This window comes from Rhinichthys klamathensis, unplaced genomic scaffold, assembly GCF_029890125.1.
Source record: "Rhinichthys klamathensis goyatoka isolate OS25496 unplaced genomic scaffold, OSU_Roscu_1.1 h1tg000110l_1, whole genome shotgun sequence".
Lineage (NCBI taxonomy): Eukaryota > Metazoa > Chordata > Actinopteri > Cypriniformes > Leuciscidae > Rhinichthys > Rhinichthys klamathensis.
In genome coordinates, this window is record NW_026606648.1 from 2,169,651 (window position 1) to 2,197,274 (window position 27,624).

The 27,624-nt window shown below is 40.3% G+C and overlaps 1 protein-coding gene across 2 annotated transcripts in view; it reads right to left on the minus strand.

Annotated features, from left to right (window-relative positions):
• Nucleotides 1-1,845: 1,845 nt before the first annotated feature.
• Nucleotides 1,846-27,624, minus strand: part of trpa1b (transient receptor potential cation channel, subfamily A, member 1b) — a 64,423-nt gene continuing 38,644 nt past the window's right edge. For both annotated transcript variants that reach the window (XM_056254132.1, XM_056254133.1), the window contains exons 16-28: nucleotides 19,995-20,079; nucleotides 19,847-19,906; nucleotides 19,640-19,738; nucleotides 19,331-19,401; nucleotides 12,651-12,804; nucleotides 8,243-8,332; nucleotides 7,756-7,925; nucleotides 6,563-6,692; nucleotides 6,273-6,455; nucleotides 6,100-6,168; nucleotides 5,021-5,116; nucleotides 4,762-4,880; nucleotides 1,846-3,042 (exon numbers count right to left, since the gene is read on the minus strand). In XM_056254132.1, coding sequence (XP_056110107.1) covers nucleotides 2,850-3,042; nucleotides 4,762-4,880; nucleotides 5,021-5,116; nucleotides 6,100-6,168; nucleotides 6,273-6,455; nucleotides 6,563-6,692; nucleotides 7,756-7,925; nucleotides 8,243-8,332; nucleotides 12,651-12,804; nucleotides 19,331-19,401; nucleotides 19,640-19,738; nucleotides 19,847-19,906; nucleotides 19,995-20,079 — 1,519 coding nt within the window. In that variant the 3' untranslated portion in view covers nucleotides 1,846-2,849. The remainder of the gene's footprint in view (nucleotides 3,043-4,761; nucleotides 4,881-5,020; nucleotides 5,117-6,099; nucleotides 6,169-6,272; nucleotides 6,456-6,562; nucleotides 6,693-7,755; nucleotides 7,926-8,242; nucleotides 8,333-12,650; nucleotides 12,805-19,330; nucleotides 19,402-19,639; nucleotides 19,739-19,846; nucleotides 19,907-19,994; nucleotides 20,080-27,624) is intronic.

The following is a 27,624-nucleotide window of genomic DNA, read 5'->3' on the forward strand; positions in this document are numbered from 1 at the left end:
TATTTCATTAAGGTAATGTTAAAAAAGTTTATTTTAAAAAATGGTTTAAAAAAATAATTGTATACACGAAACAGTGTGCCATGCACAAACAATAAAGGACAAAGAATGAGTGAAGGTGAGGAACTTAAACACATGGTGATGAACTAAATGAAGAACAGCTGTGATGCATAAATAAATATATGTGGTAACTGATTATGGCGGGAAAATGAGAACAAAGGAACAGGCAAACAGGTGATTAAACAGACTGATAGAAAACCAAATGAAAAATAAGCATAACTGTGACAGAATGAGTGTTCAGGAGGCAGACGAGGGACTGGTGGAAGACAAAGCCCCAGTGGAAGGAACCAGGGTGGTGATGATGGAGGGAGGAGCCAGGGAGATGAAGATAGGGAGGGTGGCCAGGTGTCCATAGCACACCCAGGATGATAGCCCACGGTGGAATCAACGGGGTAGGAGCCATGGTGGAGCTTTGGTTGACGACACCCGGTGGACGACTAACAGGGGGGAGAGATGGAGCGCACTGGATGGCTTGAAAGTTTGTGGCGCAGGCAGGATGACGGCTGACCAAGGTGGAGCTAGAAGGACGAGGGAGCCCGGTGGAGCCATACGGACGACGGTCTCTGGTGGAGCTGAGGGAGGGACCAGAAGACCTGAGGCTTAACCACACAACGGCCAATTTAATCAACAAACCGATGTATATAGGCCTATTTCTAATTTATTGTGGTGCATGCGGGAACTGCATCAATAAAAGCGCATACAATTGCCAAACACTAATGTGAATGATTGATGTAACATTGTAAAACAAATCTTGCTCCATCCTTTATCTTCAATCAAAGTAGTAAGAACGACAGACAATCTGCATTAATAGACACAGTTTTAGGTGATGGTGGCCCACAACTGATTAGCAGAAGTATTTCAGTAAGACAGTAATAACGTTAGCCGGTTAGCCAGAAACTTACACAATATAAAACATAAAACATATTTCGAACACCCGGTAAAAAATATATACATCAATGATTATTCATACTTACAGGTTGTGATTCTGAGGAGCAAGCTGGTCCAAATAAACTGAGTACTGACCCATCTCTCAAAAGCAAGCATTTTGCGAATCTCGCGTTGAGCTCCCGCGAGATTTGAGAAGCAGTCGTCAGTAAAATGACCCGGAAGGACAATGTAACATACAGTAGGCGGGCATTATGCAAATGTTTTTCCAATGACTATAGAACCATAAAGTAAGATTCGAAACACAAACGACTCGTAAAGGCGGTTCAGAGTCGATTCTTTCTTTTGGGAGACAATAACTTTATTCATCGTGCACTTTCGACTTTACAACTGCATGAGAGAGAATATTCGAAAAACCATAATAGGGGCACTTTAATGCAAATAATGCTTTTGTTTTTACACAAACTTTAACTTCTTATTTTTATTTCTTAAAATAAATATTTATTTAACGCACTGTGTCCTGGACTTTTGTTAGAATCACCTGGTAATAAAATACATCTTAAAATGCCAAACATTGCGAAATGTCTTGATGTTCCTGCACATTAAGGCCCTCAAGATCGATGAATCTGCTGATCAAATCTGTGACATGGAAAGACACGAATTCTCCCTCACTGAAATCTTTTTATATTTGTCTTGCTGAGATCTGAGTGGTGGGTGTGTGAAATTCTGCTTACCCTTTTGGAGGAGGAAGTGATGTGTCTGGGCTCTGTAAACTCCTAATGCTGTGATGCACTGACCAGATGACAGATGAGATTTTTTTGTTTTTCTCTCATTTGTCTCCAAAGCCTAAGCACAGCTGATTGAGCTTCAGTGTCAGAGAATTGAAGACTCCAAAGACTCTGGTTGGCTTGAACACATATTGTGGCATTTAATTTATTTTCCTCACAATTTTTTCATGCTTCAAGCAAATGTACTCAACAGCAGTAAAGGTACACTGCTTAAAATACATAATAATCACCGCAATAATGATACAATCATAGTCTCTTAAGCATTTGCCTATTTAAATCCAAACAGCGACTTTTTTCTTTGGCCAGGCAGTTTATATTGCTTCAACTGACCAAATCTAAAACAAATCCATTCCATCTGGATATTGAAACCCTTGTCATCAAATGTACTACATCTCACAATGTGCATGCTAAATCACAAAGTGATTTTACAGTGTCCTGCAGGTGCATGTCTTAATCTACTCCAAACATGAGTGACTTTTGCTTAAGTCTGTGAAATCACCATTGACAATGTGATCAACAAGATGGTTTTACGTAATGCAGCTTTCATGGGAATATCATCATGATATAGTGGTGGGTAGGTACACTAAAAAGGGAGCTCAAACAGATCCAAAATATGAGGGTTACACACTTGTGCTCTCCTTTAACAGAACTACTTTGAAATCAGTGTTATGACAGCATCCGGGCACAAGGCCAGATGCAATTTACATGCTAATTCTTCTACAAATGTGGACCGATCGGTGTGATAAATCTATATGTGATGCATCACAGAGTTTGAGGTCTTTAAGTTTGCATTAGGAGCTTGTCAGTGCATTAATTCCAAATGCTTTTCTCAAACCACATCATCTTCAGTACTAGAGCAATGAGATCTTCATTATGCATTAAAGCATTGGATACCATTCAAACACTTCTGTTCTGAGTTCAGTACAAACTGCAAGAGTATTTAATAGACTGACTCATAATATATTATATATCAGTGTAACCTTCCAAATACATTATAATCCCATGATTAGACATTTACACTTAACCAGATGGGAGGAAAACCTAAAACTAACATCAAAACAGTCATTATGAAGGTTGACGGCTGAGTATTTGGCTTATATTTACACTATGTCTCTAATATTATTTCTTTGTCCTAATAGCTTGCATCAGTGGGACCCACTTTGACTTCTGAGATGAGGAAGTGGACTGTTTCAGAGCTCTAGGGTTATGTGGGCCGTCATATTCATCAGCCTCAGAAGTGATTTCCATCTTCTGAATGATCAGTTTGAGCAGATCATGCTGTTTCTCCAGCATACAGGACACCACTTTCAACCTGAAGGAAAGAACAGGTCAAATGTAGTTCATACCACTCCATAATGTACATCTGATAAACTCAATTTAAGGGATAGTTCAGTCAAAAATGAAAATCTGTCATCATTTACTCACTCTTATGTCATTCCAAATCCACAAGACCTTCGTTTTTATGCAATCTGAGAGATTTCTGTGCCTCCAATGAAAGTCTATTAACCCAAAGCTCTGACACTTCTCATAAAGAAATTGTAGCAGTTTAATCCAAGTCTTCTGAAGAGACGTGATCGCTTTTATATGATAAATAGATTTAATTTAGGCTGAAGATGAAAATGAATTCAGACGATGAACAAAAGCTTATGGGTTTAGAACGACATGAGGGTGAGTAATTAATGGTAGAATTTTCTTTTCTTTTTTTGGAGAACTATGCCTTTAAGGAAACGAAAATAAAAAAGCAAATGTTAAAGTATGTCTCCCCCTCTCCCTCTCCCTCTCCCTCTCCCTGTCATTTCCGTCAATATCAACGTGACCTGCACGCCTGCAGTAGTAGTAGTTTTTTGTGCAGAGTGACGAAGTATCAGGGAGAGGGAGAGGGGGAGAGGACTTTTCACGAGTGAAGATATTACAGCGCCGAGTCGAAGTGCTCCCAATAAGTGCTATTCCGCCATACATTATAGTTATCCATTTTACCCGCTTATAACAAGCGCCACATTTTATTTAGTGTCACCATACTTGGTCGTGTAACTACTCGTGTAACTATATTTAAATAGAGAAAACGTGGATGTGTTTGGTAGCTTCTAACTTCATCTCTGTTTGGCCCATATACAATGAATAGGGCTAAGCTAACTGCTCTCAAAGTTCTCCGCCCGACAGAGCGATTCAGTGCACGCACTGAGACGAGAGAGGTATGTATCAACTCGTCTTAGATAAGAGAATAACATAGTTTAATATGAAAAAACGGTGGAGTATCCCTTTAAATGACGCCACCACATCCGCACAGATGCATCTAAATGCTTGTATTTGTTATGAAACTAAATATTAATATTAATATATTATTATATATAATAAATCACATTATCTGAAACTGACTTAAAAGTGAGGTAGGGGAGCTATGCGAATCAGAGTCATCCACCATTCACATCTGGATTGAGAAATACCTTTAAATTAAAATGCAATTGAATTTGTGATGTGATTGATGTAGCAAACCGAACTCCAAATTGCAATTTGAATGTCTGGTTGGTGGTGCATTATAGCTGATGAACACTAGGGGCTGCTCTCCTACAAGTCTGAAAGGTTTGTGATATTTATTTTCTAGCACATTGCAAAAAAAAAGAAAGAAAAAAAAAGAAAGTAAAATCACAAATTAAATGCATATAGCCCAAATATTGAGTTAATTAAATAATAATAATAATTTAAATTACATAATACCCTAAAAATACAGGGAAAGGGTAGTACATTTTTTAAAGGTACACTTAATGTACTTACAGTACAAAATACAAATATCCATCATTTAAAAGTACTGTAGTTAAGGTGATCCTAAAGGCACAGTTTTTTTCCTGATAGATGGTTATATAGGCACAACATTGCATATCAAGTCTGATAAACCCTCCCAATAAATAGAGAAATGGAGATTCTCCCTATAAAGCTCACGCAAGCACAACAGTTGGTTCACTTTTAAAATCAGTCCCTTTATGTTGCCCTGGTTGGTGTTCCCAAAACAGAAGTGGTGGCACAAAGAGATCACCTGTTCTTCTGTTTGTGCAGCTCTCTCTCTAGATGCCCTCCCTGTCGTGAGCAGAGGTTCAGACGGGTGCGAACTGTGTTTTGGATCTCACCATCAATGAAGACCTGTATCAGCAATTTCTGTGTAACAAGTCATTGTCATTGTAAACTGTTAATATTCCCTCAAATGTCATATAATCATTGAAAAATGTTCGTTTACAGAATTTGATCAAAAGTTCACGTGTGACCAGAATAAGAACCTAATTTGTTGATAGTCAAACCTTGCATTTATTGGGATAGACGGTGATAGATGATTTGTCCACTCGCTTCAGGAACCAGTAAGGTAGTTTCTCCTCGAGGACAGTGTGAAGATCTATCTGTAATGATTAATGTGTTCTAGATATTATTCTATTTATACTTCTATTGAAAAGTGTTCTCTTTCCCGTGTTGACGTATTTAAACAGGAAGTTTGAGGTTGGGATAAATAGTTGATACTTTGCGTCACAGCTCTGAATCCTGATTTTACTAAAATGGTTTCTCATTCTAGTGAAGATTTGATTGAACAAAAATGTGGACACGCCCCTGAGTACAAGATGAGTCATTAATATTTTTTATTACAATATTTGAATACTAATGATATAATAATGCTTTTAATAATACTAAGAATATTAACTGTTTTTATTTTAATATATTTATAAATGCAATTTATTCTATTCCTGTGACGGCAAAGCTGAATTTCCAGCATCATTACTCCCATCTTCAGTGTCACATGATCCTTCGGAAATCATTCTAATATGTTGATTTGCTGTTTAAGAAACATTTCTTATTATTATCAATGTTGAAAACAATTGTGCATCTTAACATTTTCCTGGAGACCATGATACATCTCAGGCAGCAACATAGTGTCGGCCCAGATCCGGCCCACGTCTCGTACGTGTGGGGAATCCACTATGTTGCGGTCTGCGATTTCTTTTAGGATTCTTTGATGAGAAAAGAATAGCATTTCTTTGAACATTTATAATGCTACAAAAAAATTATATTTCAGTGTCACTTGAATTCAATGCATCCTTGCTGAATAAAAGTATTAATTTCTTCTTCTTTTTTTTTTTTAAAGTTCCTGACCCCAAACATTTAAACAGTATGATCACTCTGTCAACTTTGACAAGTACACTTCAAATCTAACAGACATAAAAGTTAGCTTTGAAGTGTACTTGTCAAAGTTGACAGAGTGATGCAAATCTCCAATTGTGAGTTAGTGATGTCTTTAAATCTTACTAAGCTTTTGCAAAATTTAGCAAAATATTGTTGAAAACATACATCAATATAGAGGTATAAGCGGTATTGAATCCAGTCTTCTCACCTGCATGGCTATCCGTTTCAACTCTGCGTTTCTCTGTACCTCTGCAATGTCTCCTACTGCCAAACCAATCTGCAAACATGATTTAGACAAATAAGCCTAATACATCCTGACAAATTGCAGCTGCCATTAACAACAAAAGCTGAATTCCAGCATGCCAGTGTTGAGTGTCCTACCATTAGGTTCATGAGAAGAATAGGCATGAGAAGCACAAAAAGCACAAACACAGAATAGGTGACCCCAGGGAATGCCATGTGGCCTTCTTCATAAGTGTTCAGGAATGTGCTCTGGTAGTTCAGCTCTCCCACTGTCATCACAAATGTCTGGGCAAGTGCAAGGCCGATGGAGTTGAACTCAGCCTGTTGAAAGCAGCAAACAGTAAACATCATTATCAAACTGCACCAGTTTGCCAAGACTTGATGGGTCTGTCATGCTGGGTTGATATGATCTCTCTTTTTGGACGTACCCGGTGGAGCATCAAAGCGTAGAAGGCCAATCCGAATGCCAGCAAAAGAAAGATAAAAAGAACCATGATGCATACCAGGGTCCTAACGATTCCACCAAACATCACCACGTAGATTCCAATACGCTCAAACCTGCAATGTGAAAATGGCATAAGAGTTTCAATGTTCTACATACATTCTAGACTATTTTGTAGAAAAATAAATAAATAAACTACTCAAATCAATCATAGTATATGCTAAAAGTAAATTTAGTCATCATAACATTGTAACGTTTGGAGCGAAAATGGATATTCCTTTTTAGAATTGCTGAAGATTACATTTAACATTGTTATTCAATTATTAACATTTCTAAAGATGAACTTTAAGTGAGTGTCACACGATGGCAAAGATACACTACCATTCAATAGTTTGGGGGTCATTACGATTTTTTCTTTAAGAAATTAAAACTTCTATTCAGTAAGGATGCATTAAATTTATCAAAAGTGACAGTAAAGACATTTATGATTTTACAAAAGATTTCTATTGCAAATAAATGCTGTTCTTTTGATCTTTCCATTCTTCAAAGTATGAAAAAAGTGTATCACCGTTTCCACAAAAATAACTGTTTTCAACATTAATATTATTAAGAAATGTTTCTTAAGCAGCAAATCAGCATTTCAGAATGATCTCTAAGGATCGTGTGACGCTGAAGACTGGAGTAATAATGCTTTAAATTCAGCTTTGCCATCATAGAAATAAATTGCATTTTAAAATGTATTTAAATAGACAATGGTTATTTAAAACTGCAGTAATATTTAATTTTTATTGCATTTTTAATAAAATAACTGCAGCGTTGGTGAGCATAAGAGAATTCTTTCAAAAACATTTGTTCAACTTTTGAACGGTGGTGTATTTTAAATGTAAAAATAGGGGAAATGGTCATGTACTATTAAATATCAAATATTTACCGATTAATTATTAAAAACCTTGAATATTGACAACTAGTTTCAATATACAGTATATTGTGCATTTCTTACAGTAGGCTCTATAAAATGCAATTCATAGTGATTAATCAGCATATGATGTACTTTAATTAATTTGATTAGAAATGAACTGATTGGAATCCCCAGTAAATTTCCTTGAGATAAATTTGTGCAAGCAGAAAATGTGATTGTTCATATTAAAATGTAAGAAACCTACAGGCCATTAAATCTACCTCTGGAAGTAGAGCAGGAAGCCGATCCATGAAGTCAAAATGGCGTAAGCTCCAGCCTGCCATTGCCACGTGTTGTCTACATTGAAGCACATGGGAATGACAAATACTAAAGAGCTAATAGCTGCACTCCAGTCAGCAGGGTTAGAGAAGTCCGTGAAGTAATTTATTCGCTACAATGTGAAAGACATAAGGGGTTAAATAAAAATCACCTTTAGCTTCCAAACATAGTGCAATTTGAATTCTCTCGCCAGTGCCAAAGACCATAGAACGATGCATGCAAAATCTGAGCTGTGTTTTTATAGGTAAATTACTTGGCTGGAAGGCTTAAAGCACTGCAAGGGAATCCCCACAGCAAAGGCATGTGTACTTAATGTGCATCATGACATTTATGATAAGTGACTGTTTGAATGCCCTCCACTGAGAGTCTCTGTAGAATGAGAGGAATTTATAGTGGATGCATCATGGGAAGTGATGACATGATTATTACCTGCTGAGCCAACTGCACCAGCTCTTTGCAAATGGAATACACATTCATGACGAGCACCATGATAATACAGACTGAGATTAAACATTTTTGCTGGATGGAGGGAAAAGAGAGAGAGTATCATTACAGCATTATCGGCAACTTAATCACATTAGCATAATGAGTGTATCACTTTTTTATTCATAACCCAACTAGCATATTATGCTGAATTAAAAATATCTGCTATGGTGTGTGCATGTTCCTCACACTCAAAAATAGATAATATTAATGCCAACATGAGCTCTCTGTGCAATTTCTCAAAAGATAAATAGTAATATGCGTACGAGATTAGACATACTTAATTTCATGGAGATAATAACCTTGGAGCTGATGAATAAGTGGGACGTTGATGGATGCCATTCAGTTGATAATAACACTCAAAATGTGAGAATGGAGATTCATGTGATTGTAAATGATGGCTTAGATAATTAGCTTGTCAATGCATAATAGATTAGGTCAAATTGACAACAAGAACTTCTGACCCCCATTTAATGACAAATAAGGTAAACGATGACAATATTGCTGTACTTTAAGTAACGCCAAAATCCTTTCAAAGGACTAGTTCACCCAAAAAATTAAAGGCAGCATTAGATGCTACTTACACTAAGTGAAAATAGCAGTATTTTCTTTTCACTAAGCATAAATAGTAGTTACTGTATATGCAATTTATACTATTTCGAACTTGGGACAGTAGCATTAAAAGTTAACGACATCTGCCTAACACGCCACTAGCTCAATCAGACAATGGTGGGCAGAGTTAGTATAAATAGAATCTGCCAACAAAGTGGGTTATTTGCCCTTCATAATTCAAATGTTGTCATCGTTTACACACCACATTGTTTACGTTGTTCCAAACCTTATGTCATATGACTTACTTTCCTCTGTGGAACATACGGTAAGAACATTTTACAAAACACTTTTTGTGTGTGTGTGTGTGTGTGTGAGTTCCAATTCAGGTTCGAAAGTTGGAACAACACAAGGGTGAATAAATGACGGAATTCTCTTGCATATGACCCCGAGCAGCCATTTTTTATATAAGGAACATATATACAGCTCATTTAAAAAAAATACTAAAGTCTTCAAAACTGTTTGTCAAGAAAATAACAAGCTTGCATTTGGATAATATATAATATATCAAATCATCCATGCAATCTGAAAACAACATCATAAATTTAGCTCAACTGGTGCTAAAAATGTCACAAACGGTCACTGTATTGAGCTCTACAAATTGTCCCATTTTTTATCTCTGAAGTCGTCTGACTCCTTCCCCTTGTTTTATGTGACAATTTTTACCATCATCAAAATCTACGATGTGCCTAAATTCATTTTAAAGTTGGCATGATGTTACAATTCAGCCTCTTTTTTTCTACATGCATATTGATTTTATTGTGAATGATTTATTCATGGATGTTTCATTTTTTTTTTAGCTCATAATTTTTAATGAAAATGTCATAACTCGATCTTCCTGCAAAACAACAGACTAATTTAGTCCAATCATTCAGTGTCCCAAAACCCCATCCCTATATTACAAATGACTGCAAGTTTGCCTCCATCCAATCAACAACCGATGTACAGAACCAAGTACCTGCCCTACACTTTTTTTACTGTTTAACTCAACTCCTACTTGTATTTTATTCGAAATTGTATTTTTCTTTATTTTATTATCATTATTTTCTAGTAGCAAACATTAAAGAAATAATGTTTCGCCAGTGTTTTTTTTTTTTCAGCCACCATTTTGATCATTTTCACAAAACTTTCATGGCCCTTAGAATAATTTGTTGTATGAACATCTGAATATGTAATATGTTAGAAAGAACAGAGCCTCTGCTTTTAAACAAACAAAAAACATTTTATTCAAGCTTCATGCATTATTTTTTTTATAAAAACTTGAATGTGGGCAAGTTTCATAAAGAAAGCAACATTTTGATCAAAAAGCTAAGAAAATCGTATTTTTGTCAAAGACTACAACGTGCATTAGCAATGCTTTTGTCAATTGTTTCTGCTTCTGTTTCGCCTGTGTTTTGATCCGGAGATTCTTTACTCTTTCAAAAGATGCGCCCTCTACCATATAACAGTGCAAAACATGGAAAGCTGGACAATTCCATCAATGGCTGGGAAGCGTTATCTCATAAATTATGTGAAAAAAGATAAAAGAAAAGGAAAGAAAAAGAAAGAAAGTAAAAAAAGAAAAAATAGATGGAAAATTCTGTCAATGGTGGGGAAAGAGTTAAAATCATCCGCAAATGAAAACCTAAGCTACAAGTTTAAATAATAAAAAAAAGACCTTAAATTCCCATAAATTAAATTACAGCATTTGTACAATCTTTTTTCTTACAATAAAGTAAAAGGCTTGCACTAAATGTCTGCCTTAATTGACAATGTAATAAGTTACGGGAATGTTCTATCCATAGAAAGAGCCCCCTTAATTGTATCATAACACACAGACCATCCCATTTGTTTTCACGCTGTTGATGTGTAGCACCACTCTGTACATGCTACCATTAGGAGATATCATTAGGGAACATGGAATTAGTTTTCACTGTAATGCCGATGATACTCAGCTGTATATTTCTTCAAAACCTAATGAAACTTACCAATTCACAAAATTAACGGAATGCATAGCTGATATAAAAAATTGGATGACTAGTAATTTCCTACTACTAAATTCTGAAAAAACAGAGAATCTAATTATTGGACAAAAAACTTCCACACGTAATAACCTAGAATACTGTCTAACACTTGATGGCTGCTCTGTTAAGTCTTCGTCGTCGTTTAGGTGTGCTCTTTGATACCAATCTTTCATTTGAAAGTCACGTGTCTAGTATTTGTAAAACTGCATTTTTCCATCTTAAAAACATATCTAAATTACGCCATATGCTCTCATTAACAAATGCAGAACAATTAGTTCATGCGTTCATGACATCAAGACTAGATTATTGTAATGCTCTACTGGGTGGTTGCCCTGCACGCTTAATAAACAAACTACAGCTAGTTCAAAACGCAGCAGCTAGAGTTCTTACCAGAACCAGGAAATATGACCATATTAGCCCGGTTCTGTCAACACTGCATTGGCTCCCTATTAAACATTGTATAAATTTTAAAATATTGTTGATTACTTACAAAGCACTAAATGGTTTAGCTCCCCAGTACTTGAGCGAGCTCTTAACGCATTATAGTCCTTCACGTCTATTGCGATCTCAAAATTCCGGCCAGTTGATAATACCTAGAATATCAAAATCGACTGCTGGCGGTAGATCCTTTTCCTATTTAGCACCAAAACTTTGGAACAGTCTTCCAGTGTGTCGGGAAGCAGACACACTCTGTCAGTTCAAAGCTAGACTAAAAACACATCTCTTTGACCTAGCATACACATAACACATTATAGACTTCTATAATTCAATGTTAGGCTGCATAGATTAGGTCAGCCAGAACTGGGAACACTTCCCTTAAATCCAGATGTACTCGTTACATCATAAGAAGAATGGCATCTACGCTAACTTTAGTGTCTTTGTTTATCCCGAGATTTTCCCGCAGCCTGCTGGATCCAGGCCGGATCCAGATCTGACGAAGGAGATTCGCCTGGACCCGATGACAATGCAGTGCTGAAGTGTCAACTAGCCTCTCCCTATGGAGGATCCCTTTCCCACTCTACAGATAAAGCGTTGTTGAAAATCCGGTTCGCGTACCCCGAAGTGATAAAATAAAACAAAATTCTTTATCAAATGTATAGGCAAGACAAGTAGTTTGTTTAGGCATGGTTTGTAGGGAAATTACAAACCTGCGCACATATATTCAAACGAATATAACTATAGAATCAATTTAATGCACATGTGAACGCCATCAGGTCACAGGTTCGCGTTTAAAGTCTGTTTAGAGAGAACGCCGTTGTCTTAGTGGCCCCTAATGTAATAACAAATGATAATTTTGCTGGAAGTGAATCAAAACTAACTTTAGCTGGAAATAACATTATTCAAAAATCGCTATAAAGCCAAAACAATCTCTGTTACCGTAAATTGTATGTTTATCTCTGTAAAGCTGCTTTGAAACAATCTCCATTGTTAAAAGCTATATAAATGAAGATGACTGACCACATTTAGAAGACAGCTGTTAAAATACACATTATATTACCAATTCTGGAAAAGTTAACAATAGTTTGCATCTCTCTTAGCATTTATGACAGTGTGACTTTGAAAAGTAATTCACAATCAATTTGATTGTCATTTAAATTCAACTACCATTATTCTCTTTGACCTTTCCCTTCTCTGCTTGTCACAGATAAGCACTGCTGTCATTTGTCGCACAAATGACAGAACTCTTTGAGCTCATCTCTTCCCTACAAGATGCTAGAGAGCTCTAAATAGAGGCTGTCTACCTCACTAAAAGATACGGGCACCATGGTGACAGATGTGCCATTGGTAGAAATGTCCTGGCTCGGTCTCAGATTGAGGATGAGGTATGTGAGGGGCAACAAGCCAAGCAGGTAGACTGCCAGGTTGAGCAAATGAACCTTGCTTCCATATGCCTTCCTGTCCGAATAAAACACAATATCAGTCGAAGATTCAAAAGTGTGCTTATGTAAACCAGTGTATTTGTTTGAAGTGATGTTAAGACTCGACTGCTGCTATTTTTAACCATATGCACAAAAGTTAAAAAGCAGTGACTATTTTGTATAGCACATAAAAACAAGTGACTGTAGAAATTAGCATATCAGAAATTGTTTCTCATGGGGACGTTTGTAAAAAACACATTTGCATGGCAGCAACTTCTTGTCACGATCTTGTCTTGTTTAGTTTGATAGTTTCATTGTCATATCCTGTTTTCATGGTTTCCCTGTTCCTGTTTGTTCTTTGTTTGTTTGTTGCCATAGTTTTTAATTAAGTTACACACCTGTTTCTTGTTCAGTTGATTATCCCTGTGTGTATTTAAGCCCCGAGTTATTTCTGTTCATTGTTCAGAGTCGTCAATGTTAAAGTGTAGCCTAGTGTTTCTTAAAAGTCTCTTTATTAATGCATTCTGGGTCACCCATAATCTGTATTGGACTCGCTGCATGCAACCATGACAGAACACTGAACTCAGATTAGATTTCGCAGCAGAAGAAAAGGACATATGAATTTCCCTCTAGTTTGCCTGCTTCTCCTCGAGCATACAGTTGGTAGTCAACCAGAATAATACTTTCAGTTCCCGTAGCGTTAAAATTGGGGATGTGTATTTGCTGCCTTTTACCGCTAGGTGTCGCTACAATCACAGACTTTGAAGTGTCAGTTTATTCTCTCTATTACGTAATCTGCCACGGCTCGTTGAGAGCTGTAGCAGATAAATTCAAGTGAAACATTGTAGTTTAACAAATTCATAAATCACAGTACTGAAATTACAGTACAAATTAAAAAATGAAAATAAATGTATAGGCTTTTATTATTTGCATCGAATTTAAGCAAAGTAAACCTTACTCTGTGAGCCCAGTTTTTCTACAATTAGAAAGCTATGCATGTCAATAGGTTATTTGTCTTAAACTTGGTGTTCTGTTAATTTGTTGTGGATTTTGTTTTAACTGAAACATAGCACTGAAATAAATTAAACTAAATGATCGTAAAATTAAAACATTATCAGGACTTGCTAACCGATGTTAGTCGGCAGCGTGTGTTTTTGCATTCTGTGTGAAATTAAGAATGAAACAGCCTACAGTTGGTTGTTATGATCAGCATAATTTTCTTTAATAAATAATGAAAACATTGAAGTATAAAATAACATTTCAATAGAAAAATGCTACATTAATCAGGCTTTGCATGGGCATTTCAATTGTGTTAGTATTCAATTCAAATAGTATTACTTTAGATATAAAAACTAATAAAAAAAAATTAAAAGAACACTAAAATTTATATTCAGTTTAAACCCCCATTGCACATTTCAAGGTTTAAATGAAGTGTCGGGGCAGTTTTATTTTATTTAAAACAGGTTTGCATCGAGTTTAGCGTTTATTCCCTGTGTGATGCAAAAGGAATACAGAATCTTATTCTTGCGACATTTTAAATTTGTATTGCCAAAGAAACAAATCAGTTGAAACAATTGGATTGAACATGTCAATTGATTCACGTGAAAAACCTTTAAATAGCACATTACAATATTTATTTATTGAGAATGAGATTCATCCTGAAAGGGACTTTGTCTTTGCCTGGGCTGTGTTTCCCAAAAGCATTGTAAACCTAAGTTAATCGTAGAGACCATTGGTGGCAGTTGTTCTACGATGCTTTTGGGAAACCCAGCCCTGCTCTTTAAAGGTGCTCTAAGCGATGTCACACGTTTTTTAGGCAAAAACATTTGTCACATACAGCAAACATCTCCTCACTATCCGCTAGCTGCCTGTCCCCTGAACACACTGTAAAAAAACGCGGTCTCTGTAGACAGCCCAGGCTCCACAAACGGCAACAAAAACAAACTGGGGCAACCCGCTCCACGAAACAAAACAAACAGTGTTCCAGCCAATAACCGACAAGAAGGGTTTGGGGGGTTAGTGCACGTACACATGAAGGGGGGTGTGAAGGAGAGAGAAGCATGAAGAGGGAAGTTAGAATTATAACTTATGAACAGATTGCAAAAATGCAAAGAAGAGGGAAAAGGAGAAGGAACGCGCGAAGTCCCGATTTTACATTGGAAAAGCCTTTGAAAGGTGGCGAGAACTCCGCCGGCAGAAGGGCTTCCAATCCGACATTCAGGTAACTCTGGTTTTGCTGGACAGGTGGGTAAATCCAGTTTGGTTTTTCTAAATGGACTTTCATGTTCGCCTAACAAACACAGGGATATAATTAGCTAGAAATATGAAGTCAGCGCTAACTTTCGTGAATCCAACATATAGGTTTCTAGCAGCTAGCTATCAATCTCTATTGTAAATGATCAAGCAAACTCAGAGTAGGGCGACAGTTTGTGTGAATGTTTTTTTTTACCAACTGTTTGTTATGAATTTGAATGTTCATTCATAGCCTATTGACAACTTTGACTAAATTTGTTTACGACGGGGAACCGTTGTTTATTCTCACTGGGAAACGTGAAGCTAACGTCATCTTGCTATTGCGTCCTTGTATGGGAGCTAAAGTTATAACCTCAGGTGGCGAAACGTTTTATCGTGTTTTTCTGGTAATGTTTCTTTTTTTTCTGCATTATATGAAAGCAATTATCTAACTTGGCGACATTACACCTTGAATGAAGTATCAGTAAAACTACAGGGGGAGGGGACGGGATGAGGAGGAGGGAGGAGCTATAGCCTCCGTTTTGTTTGACAATACTTCGAACATCAACAAGAAGTGACGTCACCCAACATCGCTTAGAGCACCTTTCGTCAGGCTGCTATCCGACACTCTCCAGCGATTCACACCTCATTGTCCGAACTGCCCCTCCCAACCCCCACAGGCTATCTGAGAGGAGAGGAGCATCTGAGACTGACTTAAAACGAAGACAAGTTGCAATTCACACTTAAACCACTATTCTCATTACACATATAAAAGTGTTGATAATGAAGGAATTAAATCATTCAGGCTATATGTCGTAGTATTTCTGTCATAAAAGTTTATCAACTAAATATTTAATTATTTCAATGATTGAAGAATTAAAACAGCATCAGTTGCTTTTGCTTGATCAGATGATGAGATGATTTAGATACTTCGTTTTACAAGGCCAGCTTTTTCCAAGCAAAACGAAATGGTACAAACTTCAAACTCATGTTCTTTTGTAGCACAACATTTTCAACTCACTAATTCCACACGGACCCCTTACAACCATTTAAAAAAAAAATATTTATGTATAGGGAACCCCATAAAGATTTTTTCCTTTTTTTAACGTTAATATTACGATTGGAATTTTACAGATGTAAATTCAGTCATAGCCTACTGTTGGATAATAGCCTATTTGTTCCTTAGTGTAAAATGGAAATACATGGAAATTTTATTTTATAAATGTAAGCAAAAAAACAATATGGTGTAACAAAGTTTTATAAATGCAGGAGACAAATCTCTCTGCGTTAATCAAAAAAAAGAAAAAAAGAAAAGTATAACAGTAGACAATGATTGTTCGGGATTTTAACCCATATCAAGGAAACTGTTGTCCAACAGTGAGCGCTCTACCACTCGACTGGCCTACGAAGTGACTTTGCTGGAAAAGGAAACTTCTGGATGTTTTTCAGTGTCCGTGCACACGAGAGGAGAATCGCTCTTCACTCGTCTTATTCCGCAATAGTAAAAATAATCAGCTTCATTGCACCTAATTTTTTTCACTGACTGCGAGATATGATGGTTTTGTGGTGTATTTTTTGCTTGGTATAGGCTAGTGCAAGGGGGCCGTCATTAAATCCTGATCAGTGATCGCGCTGCCATTTACAATATTAAATAGGCTATTGTTGTCATCTCTATTTTAAACTTTTGATTCTATTTTTCGGTTCTAAAAGTTTGTTCTATTCGGTTTAAAATAACTTTTACATGTAATCATTGCTTTCGTTAACTTTAACCAATTCTGTAGCTAATATTTAAAAAAGTTTTATTCTTTTTTTCTGTTCTAAAAGTTTTGTTTTGTTTGTTTATTTTTTACATAGTCTCATTCTTGACGAAATAATAAAACATTTTTTAAGACCTTGTGCTGTGTGTTTTAAAAATAATAATAAACAGATAGCTTACAAACAGAAATATATCAGTTGACAGCTCCACTTACATTTCAAAATGTGGCAATTGCAGCTGTTTTGCAAAATGTCCCTTTGCGCCACCTGGTGGTCATTTCGCGAAGGACTTTGAAATGTTACTGGTTTATTAAACGCGGCGGTAATAGGCATTCTGGTTGACTACCAACTGTAGATATAGCTCCCTCGAGGATCACACGAGGGATTTCTCAGATCTGGCGTGCCTGACCCACTATCCCTATACCACTCACTATGCATTTTCTACAACAGTGGCCTCAACGAGTGACCGAGGACATGGCTGCCCGTGGAAGGTCCTTGAGGGAGCCTTGCACAGTATGTGGAGTGGGTGCTGGTCCAATGTGGATCGCCATGCACTGTCTGCCTCGCTGATTGAGACAATACTAGCCCCATTCCGGACCCAGAGCCCAGCTAGCCTTCAGTCATGCCTGTTATGGATAATAAACCAGAGCCCACCACAGACTCAGAGCCCAAGCCCACCACGAAGCGAAAGCCAGAGTGTTTGCCAGTGGCCAATTTTGTCCAGGAGCCCAAGTACAGAAAGGAGTCTGACCAAGTGCGTGAACCGGCAACAGTGCCCGTCACTAAAAGTATTTTAGTGGAGTACGTCGGCATGGATTGGAGCCCCACACACACTCCCGTTGCTGAGGTGCATGCTACAGTATGAGCTGGGTCCCTGCTGAATAATTATTGTTTGATAAGCTAGATGATGAAATGTTGTTGATCCTGTTTAGTTCCAAGTCGTCTTCCTCATCGCTGGTTCACTCCAGCCCCAAGTCATCTTCTTCACTGCTGGGCCAGCCCAGTTCCAAGTCGTCTTTGTCACCACTGGTTCTGCCCAGCCCCAAGTCTTCTTCATTGCCTCTGGTTTCACCCAGAACCAAGTCTCCTTCATTGTCCACCCCCAAGTATCCTTCATCGTCCAGCACCAAGTCTCCTTCATTGTCCACCACCAAGTATCCTTCATCGTCCAGCACCAAGTCTCCTTCATTGTCCAGGCCCTAGTCTTCTTTGTCGTTCAGCACCAATTCTCCTTTGTTGCAATTGGCTCTGGTGGTTCATCCCAGTCCAAAGTCATTTTCGTCTCCGCTAGACCCAAGTTGTCTTTGTGGCCACGGGTTCTGCCCAGCCCCAAGTCTTCTTCATTGCCACTGGTTCGGCCCAGCGTCAGGTTTCCTTCATCGTCCAGCATCAAGTCTCCTTCATTGTCCAAAATCAAGTCTCTTTCTTTGTGGATGGTCCCGCCCAGCCTACCTCTCCCTCCTCCTCTGCCAAAGCCATCCAATTCCTCGGCCCTGCCTCCGCTGTCTCCATTCAGTCACTCGGATCTCCTAGCTCCACCTCGGGCCTCCAAGCCCTGTAGTCCACCTCATCCCTGCTCTCTCAGCTCCACCATGGTCTGTCATCCCTCAGGCTCCACTGGGCTACCACCTTTTTCAATCTTTGCTCTGGCATTGCTTCGGACTTGTGGATCTCCTGCTGCGCCTCGACCCTCCATCCCTCTGGCCTACCTCCGGTTCCACCATCATCCTGAGTCACACTGAATCCGCTCAGGTCTGCCAAGCCCATGCCTTCACCTAAGTACACCTACGGCTCCACCTTTGCCCTCCAGGCCTTCAATGACACCTTAGGTCTTTGTCTTTTCTGTTCCTCCTGGGTTTTCTCCTATCACAACGTCACTTCAGTCGGTCAGGCCCCTGGCTCCATCTTGGCTCCTCCCTCCATCAGTTATGCCATGGGCATTCATCCTGGCTCTGCTCTGGGTCATTCTCTAGCTTCTCCCGTCTCCACCCTGGTCCTCTCTCCTTCTTGTCCACCTTGGTGTTCCCTTCTGCCAGCCCATTTCTGGTCTCGTCCTTTGGCTCTTTATCATGAGGGGGATAGGGGTGCGGAGGGAGCTGGTAAATGTTGGGTGTTATGTCACATAAATAAATGGTATCTGTGAAGATTTCGAATTGACTTTGCATTATTCTTGTTTTCAGCATTTCACAGAAAACATTGTCCATATTTAAAACGCATGCACTTTATAGGAAAGTGCAACAGTTACTGTATAGTGCTAGGCAGTGGTCAAAAACAATTTACACAACGACTTTTGAATTGATCTCTTTTTGTAAACTTCAGATGGCAATGACATTACCAGATGACCCTGGTGTTATACGTGGTAATTTTACGTGGGTGGTTGTAGAAAAACACTGACATTCTGGATTCAAACAGCAGTAGAATCACTGACTAGCCCCTGTAAATGTTGAAATTATCTTACGTCACCATGAGCAACAATTACCATCCAAATAGGGTGAATATAGAATATAGTGACTTAAAACATTACAACTAGAACTGTAGGGACTTTCTGAGAGAATTACAGTACGTCTTTGACATACCACTTCATTTCCAGGTATTTTCGGCTAACGGGGTGAGTGAGGAGCTCCAGGCGGTTGTACCGCACCATTGCCTAGTGAGGTACAAGAGTTATGATTTATTCTCAAACCATTTTAAGATGCTAAATTAATTAGAAGTTTGTATTTAATAATGTATACAGCACAATGGGGTCCAAAAGTCAGACATCACTAGATAAAATGCTCATATTTTCATTTCATGTTTTCTCCTTCAATAAACAATTTTCCATCGTTAGAAAGGATGAGTGCCTTGAAGGACTGTAACCTATTGTAACATGATTTAAAGAGACTTACATTCATAGCTGCCAATGGTTGGAAATTCATGGTTTTGTCTGCTTTAGCATACTTCTTCAACTGTATAGGAGCTTGAAGCCAGTGAAAATCGTACCTGATCTGCCAATACCATTGAAGAATTGTACTTGTCATTAATGATCTTTTTATAGCATTAATGAACTATTAATAGTTCTAAGGCAACTTTTTGCACATTTGTGGAAAGCTTACATGATAATCTGGACTGTTGGCGTCGTGATCAGACTCAACAATACACCGGTCCAGAAGGTGCTGTTCAGAAGAGAGAGGAGTTTTGTGTCAAATATTGTATCAACAATATCTCAGAGATTTTCATAAGGTGTGAAGTTAATAGACAGACCTTGAAAGACTCCGGGAGGAACTCTATGATGTCCATCACGACACAGCGGGATTTGGCTTTAAATGACGTTAATGCCTCAGCACACCTGCAGTGAATTAATATGTCTTTGTCAACTGTTGGCAAACTGAGAGGAGAAAAATAATATAGGTTTTAAAAAATCTCAACCTATTCTCTAATATTGTTAGAATATTAGAATATTGGTCGAATGTTTTGTGTTGGTATTGTCTTTTCTAATTGCTTGTTCTTTTCCTTAGATTTATTATCCGTGTTAAGATATGCACTTAATTATAGTGTAATTATGTAACTGGCCTTGGTATTGATTTTGTTGTTGTATTGTGAAGTTTGTTGTTTTTGTCTTCCCTTATGTGTTAATATGGACTAGTCCGTTTGTATAAATGTGTCCCTGATGTTTAACTTGTAGATCAGTTTAGTTTGTTCTCACACGTACAGAGTTTAGTTTGTTCTGCTGATCTCTTTTATATGCCTAAACATTTGATTTGATTATTTTGACTTTCTATGGCCCTCATTACTTGACTGCTTGGTCCCTCACAGTCACCAAAGAGGCCAGCCTGGCAGACAGGGGAGTTGAGGAACCGAACGTTGTTGGACTCACGCATATCCGCCAGGTTCAGCTAAAGATGCCGTTCCTGGACCATTAAGGTTGACATCGCACGACCCAGGGAGCGTGCAGTGACTTTCGTCGCCCATGGGGTGAGGTCCGTCGCTGTACACAGTTCCTGCATAACCATTGTGTCGGAACTACCCTCGTAAAATTGAGTGCTTTGGCCTGGTAGACGTGCAGGAGCGCCATGGCACGCAGGGCGGAAGCGGCTTCTCTGCACGCTGTGTAAGCCTTCCCAACAGAGAGGACGAGAACTTATATGCCCGGGAGGGGAGACGTGGATTACCGTGCCAGGAGGTAGCAGTCTTGGGACACAATTGCATCGCCATAGACCGCTCCACTGGGGGGAGCTCCACATACCCCTTAGCTGCTCCGACATCGAGGGTAGTGAGGGAGGAAAGGGTAGCAGACAGGTTTCAGGCAGAAAATGGTGCCGTCCACGATCTGGTGACCCTCGGAAAGAAAGGCACTCGGGCGTGGCGCTGAGAACCAGCAATGGCCGCCCCGAGATACCAATCGTCAAGCCGTGAGGGTTCGGGACATGGTGTTGGGTTTCATTAGAGTCCGACGCTCACAGAGGCCCGGGAAGGCTCTGGGTCAGACTCGGGCAACAGTGCCACACCCGAAGGAGGCAGCACAGCCTAATCTTCATCCCTGGAGGACATTAGCTCATCCTCTGATGCAGCGATCGACATGTTCCACTGCAACACTGTGCTGAGGGAACACGCAATGCGTCAACGACGCTTTGGGAACGCCCCCAGCGTGAATGCGTCTGAGCATCAATGTCAACTAGTCCAATGGAAAGAATGAGCGTCACGGGCGGGTGACGTCATGACCAGGAAGGGATAAAAGCACATCCGGTGCAAACCGGCATTAGCTTTCTGCGCCGAGGCAGCGCGGAGAATGCATTCCTGTGGATCGCGAATAGGATCTCTTTACGGGGTTGGAGACGGGTCCGCGGATCTTATCTCCTCCCTTTCCACGAGGGATCCAGTGCTCTCTCGCCGGTCTCGGAATCCCGCGCTGCGGTCTCTTCCGCCCGGGGAGAGAAATCAATGCTTCAGTGCTCTACCTCCGAGGAGGTAGATGTGCTGGGCATTGAAAGTGACACAATCATGGGGGAAGTGGATTTGCCATCTCTTTCCCCAGCGTATGAGAAATATATATAGCCTATATATACAGGTCCTTCTCAAAAAATTAGCATATTGTGATAAAGTTCATTATTTTCCATAATGTAATGATAAAAATTAAACTTTCATATATTTTAGATTCATTGCACACCAACTGAAATATTTCAGGTCTTTTGTTGTTTTAATACTGATGATTTTGGCATACAGCTCATGAAAACCTCTCAAAAAATTAGCATATTTCATCCGACCAATAAAATAAGTGTTTTTAATATAAAAAAAAGTCAACCTTCAAATAATTATGTTCAGTTATGCACTCAATACTTGGTCGGGAATCCTTTTGCAGAAATGACTGCTTCAATGTGGCGTGGCATGGAGGCAATCAGCCTGTGGCACTGCTGAGGTGTTATGGAGGCCAAGGATGCTTCGATAGCGGCCTTAAAGGAGTAGTTCACTTTTGAAAAAACTTTTGCTGATAATTTACTCACCCCCATGTCATCCAAGATGCCTATGTCTTTCTTTCCTCAGTCGAAAAGAAATTACGGTTTTTGATGAAAACATTCCAGGATTTTTCTTCATATAATGGACTTAAATGGGAACCATACGGTCCAAGGTCCAAAATACAGTTAATAACAGTTTCAGATGCAGCTTAAAATGTCTTTAAACGACACCAGATGATGAATAAGGGTCTTATCATGCGAAAAGATCGCTCATTTAAAAAATAAATAACAACGTTTAAGTTTTATAAGCTCACATGCTCGCCTTTCTCTGTTCTGTGTGACTCTCCTGTTCGAACTCGTTCATCAAAATGAACAAATCTTTTTTCGAGTCATTTGATTCATTTAACGACCGAAATGAACGAATTGACTCGGAAAAAGATTTGTTCATTTTGATGAACGAGTTTGAACAGGAGAGTTACACAGAACAGAGAAAGGCGAGCATGTGAGCTTATAAAACTTAAACGTTGTTATTTATTTTTTAAATGAGCGATCGTTTCGCATGATAAGACCCTTATTCATCGTCTGGTGTCCTTTAAAGACATTTTAAGCTGCATCTGAAACTGTTATTAACTGTATTTTGGACCTTGGACCGTATGGTTCCCATATAAGTCCATTATATGGAGAAAAATCCTGGAATGTTTTCATCAAAAACCATAATTTCTTTTCGACTGAGGAAAGAAAGACATAGGCATCTTGGATGACATGGGGGTGAGTAAATTATCAGCAAAAGTTTTTTTCAAAAGTGAACTACTCCTTTAAGCTCATCCAGAGTGTTGGGTCTTGCGTCTCTCAACTTTCTCTTCACAATATCCCACAGATTCTCTATGGGGTTCAGGTCAGGAAAGTTGGCAGGCCAATTGAGCACAGTAATACCATGGTCAGTAAACCATTTACCAGTGGTTTTGGCACTGTGAGCAGGTGCCAGGTCGTGCTGAAAAATGAAATCAGATGGAAGCATGAAGTGCTCCAAAATCTCCTGCTAGCTAGCTGCATTGACCCTGCCCTTGATAAAACACAGTGGACCAACACCAGCAGCTGACATGGCACCCCAGACCATCACTGACTGTGGGTACTTGACACTGGACTTCAGGCATTTTGGCATTTCCTTCTCCCCAGTCTTCCTCCAGACTCTGGCACCTTGATTTCCGAATGACATGCAAAATTTGCTTTCATCCGGAAAAAGTACTTTGGACCACTGAGCAACAGTCCAGTGCTGCTTCTCTGTAGCCCAGGTCAGGCGCTTCTGCCGCTGTTTCTGGTTCAAAAGTGGCTTGACCTGGGGAATGCGGCACCTGTAGCCCATTTCCTGCACACGCCTGTGCACGGTGGCTCTGGATGTTTCTACTAGTCCAGACTCAGTCCACTGCTTCCGTAGGTCCCCCAAGGTCTGGAATCAGTCCTTCTCCACAATCATCCTCAGGGTCCGGTCACCTCTTCTCGTTGTGCAGCGTTTTTTGCAACACTTTTTCCTTCCCACAGACTTCCCACTGAGGTGCCTTGATACAGCACTCTGGGAACAGCCTATTTGTTCAGAAATTTCTTTCTGTGTCTTACCCTCTTGCTTGAGGGTGTCAATGATGGCCTTCTGGACAGCAGTCAGGTCGGCAGTCTTACCCATGATTGCGGTTTTGAGTAATGAAACAGGCTGGGAGTTTTTAAAAGCCTCAGGAATCTTTTGCAGGTGTTTAGAGTTAATTAGTTGATTCAGATTATTAGGTTAATAGCTCGTTTAGAGAACCTTTTCATGATATGCTAATTTTTTGAGATAGGAATTTTGGGTTTTCATGAGCTGTATGCCAAAATCATCAGTATTAAAACAATAAAAGACCTGAAATATTTCAGTTGGTGTGCAATGAATCTAAAATATATGAAAGTTTAATTTTTATCATTACATTATGGAAAATAATGAACTTTATCACAATATGCTAATTTTTTTAGAAGGACCTGTATATATATATATGATAGTTTATATATTATATATAAAATAAAGTGAATATATATAAAGAATATATATAAAAAAATAATAAGCTGGTGGAGGTGTTTACTAAGGCTGTAGATAAATTAAATATTTAATGGCCAGCAGAAATAAGGGGGCACTCGTCATAAAAATAAAATAAATTGAACGAGTTTCCTTCCCTCTATTTTTCCACCTCCATCACGGGGCCTTTCATTTTTCCCGATCTGCACAGCGAGCTGTCTAGATCATGGAAAAATGAGTACGGTGATCATGGTCTAGATCACCGTTCTCATCTTGTCTTTTAGCCCCCACATTCATGTATATTCAGACATTTGGAGGTTAAGAGAGTATGGCTATGGGGCAATACCCCGGGTAGAACAGACACTTGCGAGCTTTCTGTCTCCCGGTTCAGTATCGTCCCTGAAGGCGTCGACATCTCTCACTAAACCATTTAAAAAAAAACTATTTTTTAATCTAGTGGGAAAAGCATATATGGCAGTGGGTCTAGCATGAGCCTGCTTGCACACTATAGCAGTGCTACAAGCATATCAGGCTGACCTGCTGCGGTATTTGGACAGAAGTGAGGGAGTTTGGCCCGATGGGGTTTGAGAACTCCGTCGGGCCACAGATTTATCTCTCAGGGATGGCAGCCCTTGTGGTCACTGAGAGACACCTCTTGCTCAATTTGATGGGAATCATGGAGAAAGATACAAGATAATCTCTCCCTCGCTATGTCCAACCCCCTGGGGCTGCTGGGCGTGAGCAGCTCCAGCCATCTAGTTTCTCATACACAACACAGCAGCCAAAGCAGAAGCAGAAGCCGGATCCGAGGACCGTTCTTCACGCTGATAAGGCTGCGGCTCAAAAGAAAAGGTCTGGGGCCACCGGCGTCAGACAGGTGAGGGCAGCCCCAACCGACTCGACATTGCGTCGGACTCTCGCCCTCTGAGGGGGGTTCGAAAAAAGTCATTTTTTTTTGGCTGTCTTTATTACACCAGAGGCCAGCCTCGAGGGGCTGGTTCCCTTGGTAGATTTTCTGGCAGCGCGGAAGCTACTGCCAAATATATCTCTATGGGTCCTGCAGTTAGTAGTAAGAGGCAGATTTGGTTCTCGTCCTCCAGGCTACAACGGAGTGTTGCTCACATTAGTGCATTCCGAGCAGGCTCTGGTAATGGAGCAAGAGGTAAAGGCCCTGTTAGCAAAGAAAGCTATAGAGCAGGTGTACTCACCCGACATTACGTCGGGTCTTTACAGTCGTTATCTCATTGTTCCAAAAGAGGATGGAGAGCTGCGTCACATACTATATCTTCGTCTGTTGGAGTGTTTGGTGCTGGAACTCAAGTCCAAGATGCTGACACTCAAACAGATTGTGACTCAAATCAGATCTGAGGACTGGTTTGTCATGTAAAAGACGCATACTTCCATATCTCCATCCTCCCTCAGCACAGGAGGTTCTTGAGGTTTTCTTTGGGGCAAAGAACACCAGTATCAGGCACTGCCTTTCGGTCTAGCTCTATCACCCCGCACATTAACAAAGCGTGTAGACGCAGCTCTGGCCCCGCCAGGCTGCAGTGCATACGCATTCTGAATTGCATAGATGACTGGCTGATTCTAGTGGAATCAGAACAGTTAGCGGTTCGGCACCGAGGTGTCGTTCTCGCTCATATGCAGATGTTGGGGTTGAGGCTCAATGCCAAGAAGAGTGTGCTTTATCCAGTACAGAGAACCACTTTCCTTGGTGTGGTATAGGATTCAGTGACGATGCGGGCCACTCTGTCGCCCGTTCGTGTAGCTGCTATCCTAACAGCCACAAAAGAGCTGAGGCTAGGCCAGTCACGCCTTGGTTATATGGAGGAAACACTGGTTCTTAACCCAGGGTCCGGTGTTGGGAGCTCTTTGCCATCGAGTTGTGATCTCGACAGATGCTTCCCTCACCGGCTGGGGAGCGGTATTGGAAGGCCGCTCAGCTCAGGGCTTGTGGAGGAGTCATCATCTCGCTTGGCACATGAATTGCCTAGAGATGATGGTCGTCTTCAATGCGTTGAGACATCTCCTCCCAGACCTGAGGGGCCATCATGTGTTGTTCTGGAACAGTGACTGTTAGGCCTCAGGGCAGCAGCGTCCAATGTGATACCCTTTGACCTGCTGTACATGAGACCTTTACAGTGGTGGCTCAGGACCAGAGGGTTCTCCCTGAGGGGAAACCCACTCCGTACGATCAAGATCACGCGGCAGTATCCCCACGCCTTGGTTATATGGAGGAAACTCTGGTTCTTGACCCACAGACAACAGTTGGTGGCCTCTTATTTTGGTCCCTCAGGAAATTACGCTGTCTGAGGGCAGTGTATATTCCAGGGGGGCCAGAATATTGGAGCAGACACCCTGTCGAGGCAGGGGCTGAGGCCAGGGGACTCCACCCCGAGGCGGTGGAGCAAATATGGGAGTTTTACGGCCAGGCAGAAGTGGATTTGTTCTCGTCTCAGCATACGACGCACTGTCCACTCTGGTTTTCCCTCACTCAACCAGTCCCCTCGGGGCTGGTTGCTATGGTGCAGACGTGGCCGAGGCTACGTCTGTACACATTTCCCCCTGTTGCTCTGCTCCCAGGAGTTCTGGAGCGATTCCGCCAGGATGGAATAAGCCTATTTAGTAGCACCACCCTGGCCGTGCTGAATTTGGTTTGCGGACCTAACTTTTCTCCTCGACGGACCTCCCTTGGAGGTCCCGATCAGGAGAGACCTTCTGTCTCAAGCAGGGCATGCAATATTGCACCCCCGGCAGGGGATTTGGAAACTGTGGGTTTGGCCTCTGAGGGGGCCCAAATCATAGAGAGTGGTCTCTCAACCGAGGTTGTTGAGACCATTCTAAGCTCCAGAGCTCCCGCTACTAGGAAACTATATTCACTATTTCGAGAGTTTTTCACTTCTTAGTGTTACCAGCGTCAGTGGGATCCGGTTAACTGTTCAGTAAACACAGTATTCGAGTTTCTGCAAGAACGCTTTGTATCAGGTCTATGTCCTTCCACGCTTAAGGTATACGTGGCAACCATTGCGGCTTTCCACGCCCTGGTGGGTAGTACATTTTTGGGTCGCGACCCCCTGATCACTCGTTTCCTTCGTGGCACTTTGAGGCTGAGGCCTGCAACTTGCACTAGGGTGCTGGCTTGGGACCTGGCAATAGTTCTAGAAGGCCTATCTAGGGTTCCCTTCGAGCCCTTAGATTTGGTCTCAGAGAAGTTCCTTTCTTTTAAGACTATTTTCTGCACGCTATTTCGTCCCTATAAGAGTCAGACCTTCAGGCCCTTTCGGTCCCCACCTGCCTTGAGTGCACCGGGGATGGCCAAGGCAATCTTACCAGAAACATGGATATGTTCCAATGGTGCCTACCATTATTCCGAGGCCTATTGTGGTGCAGGTCTCTGTCC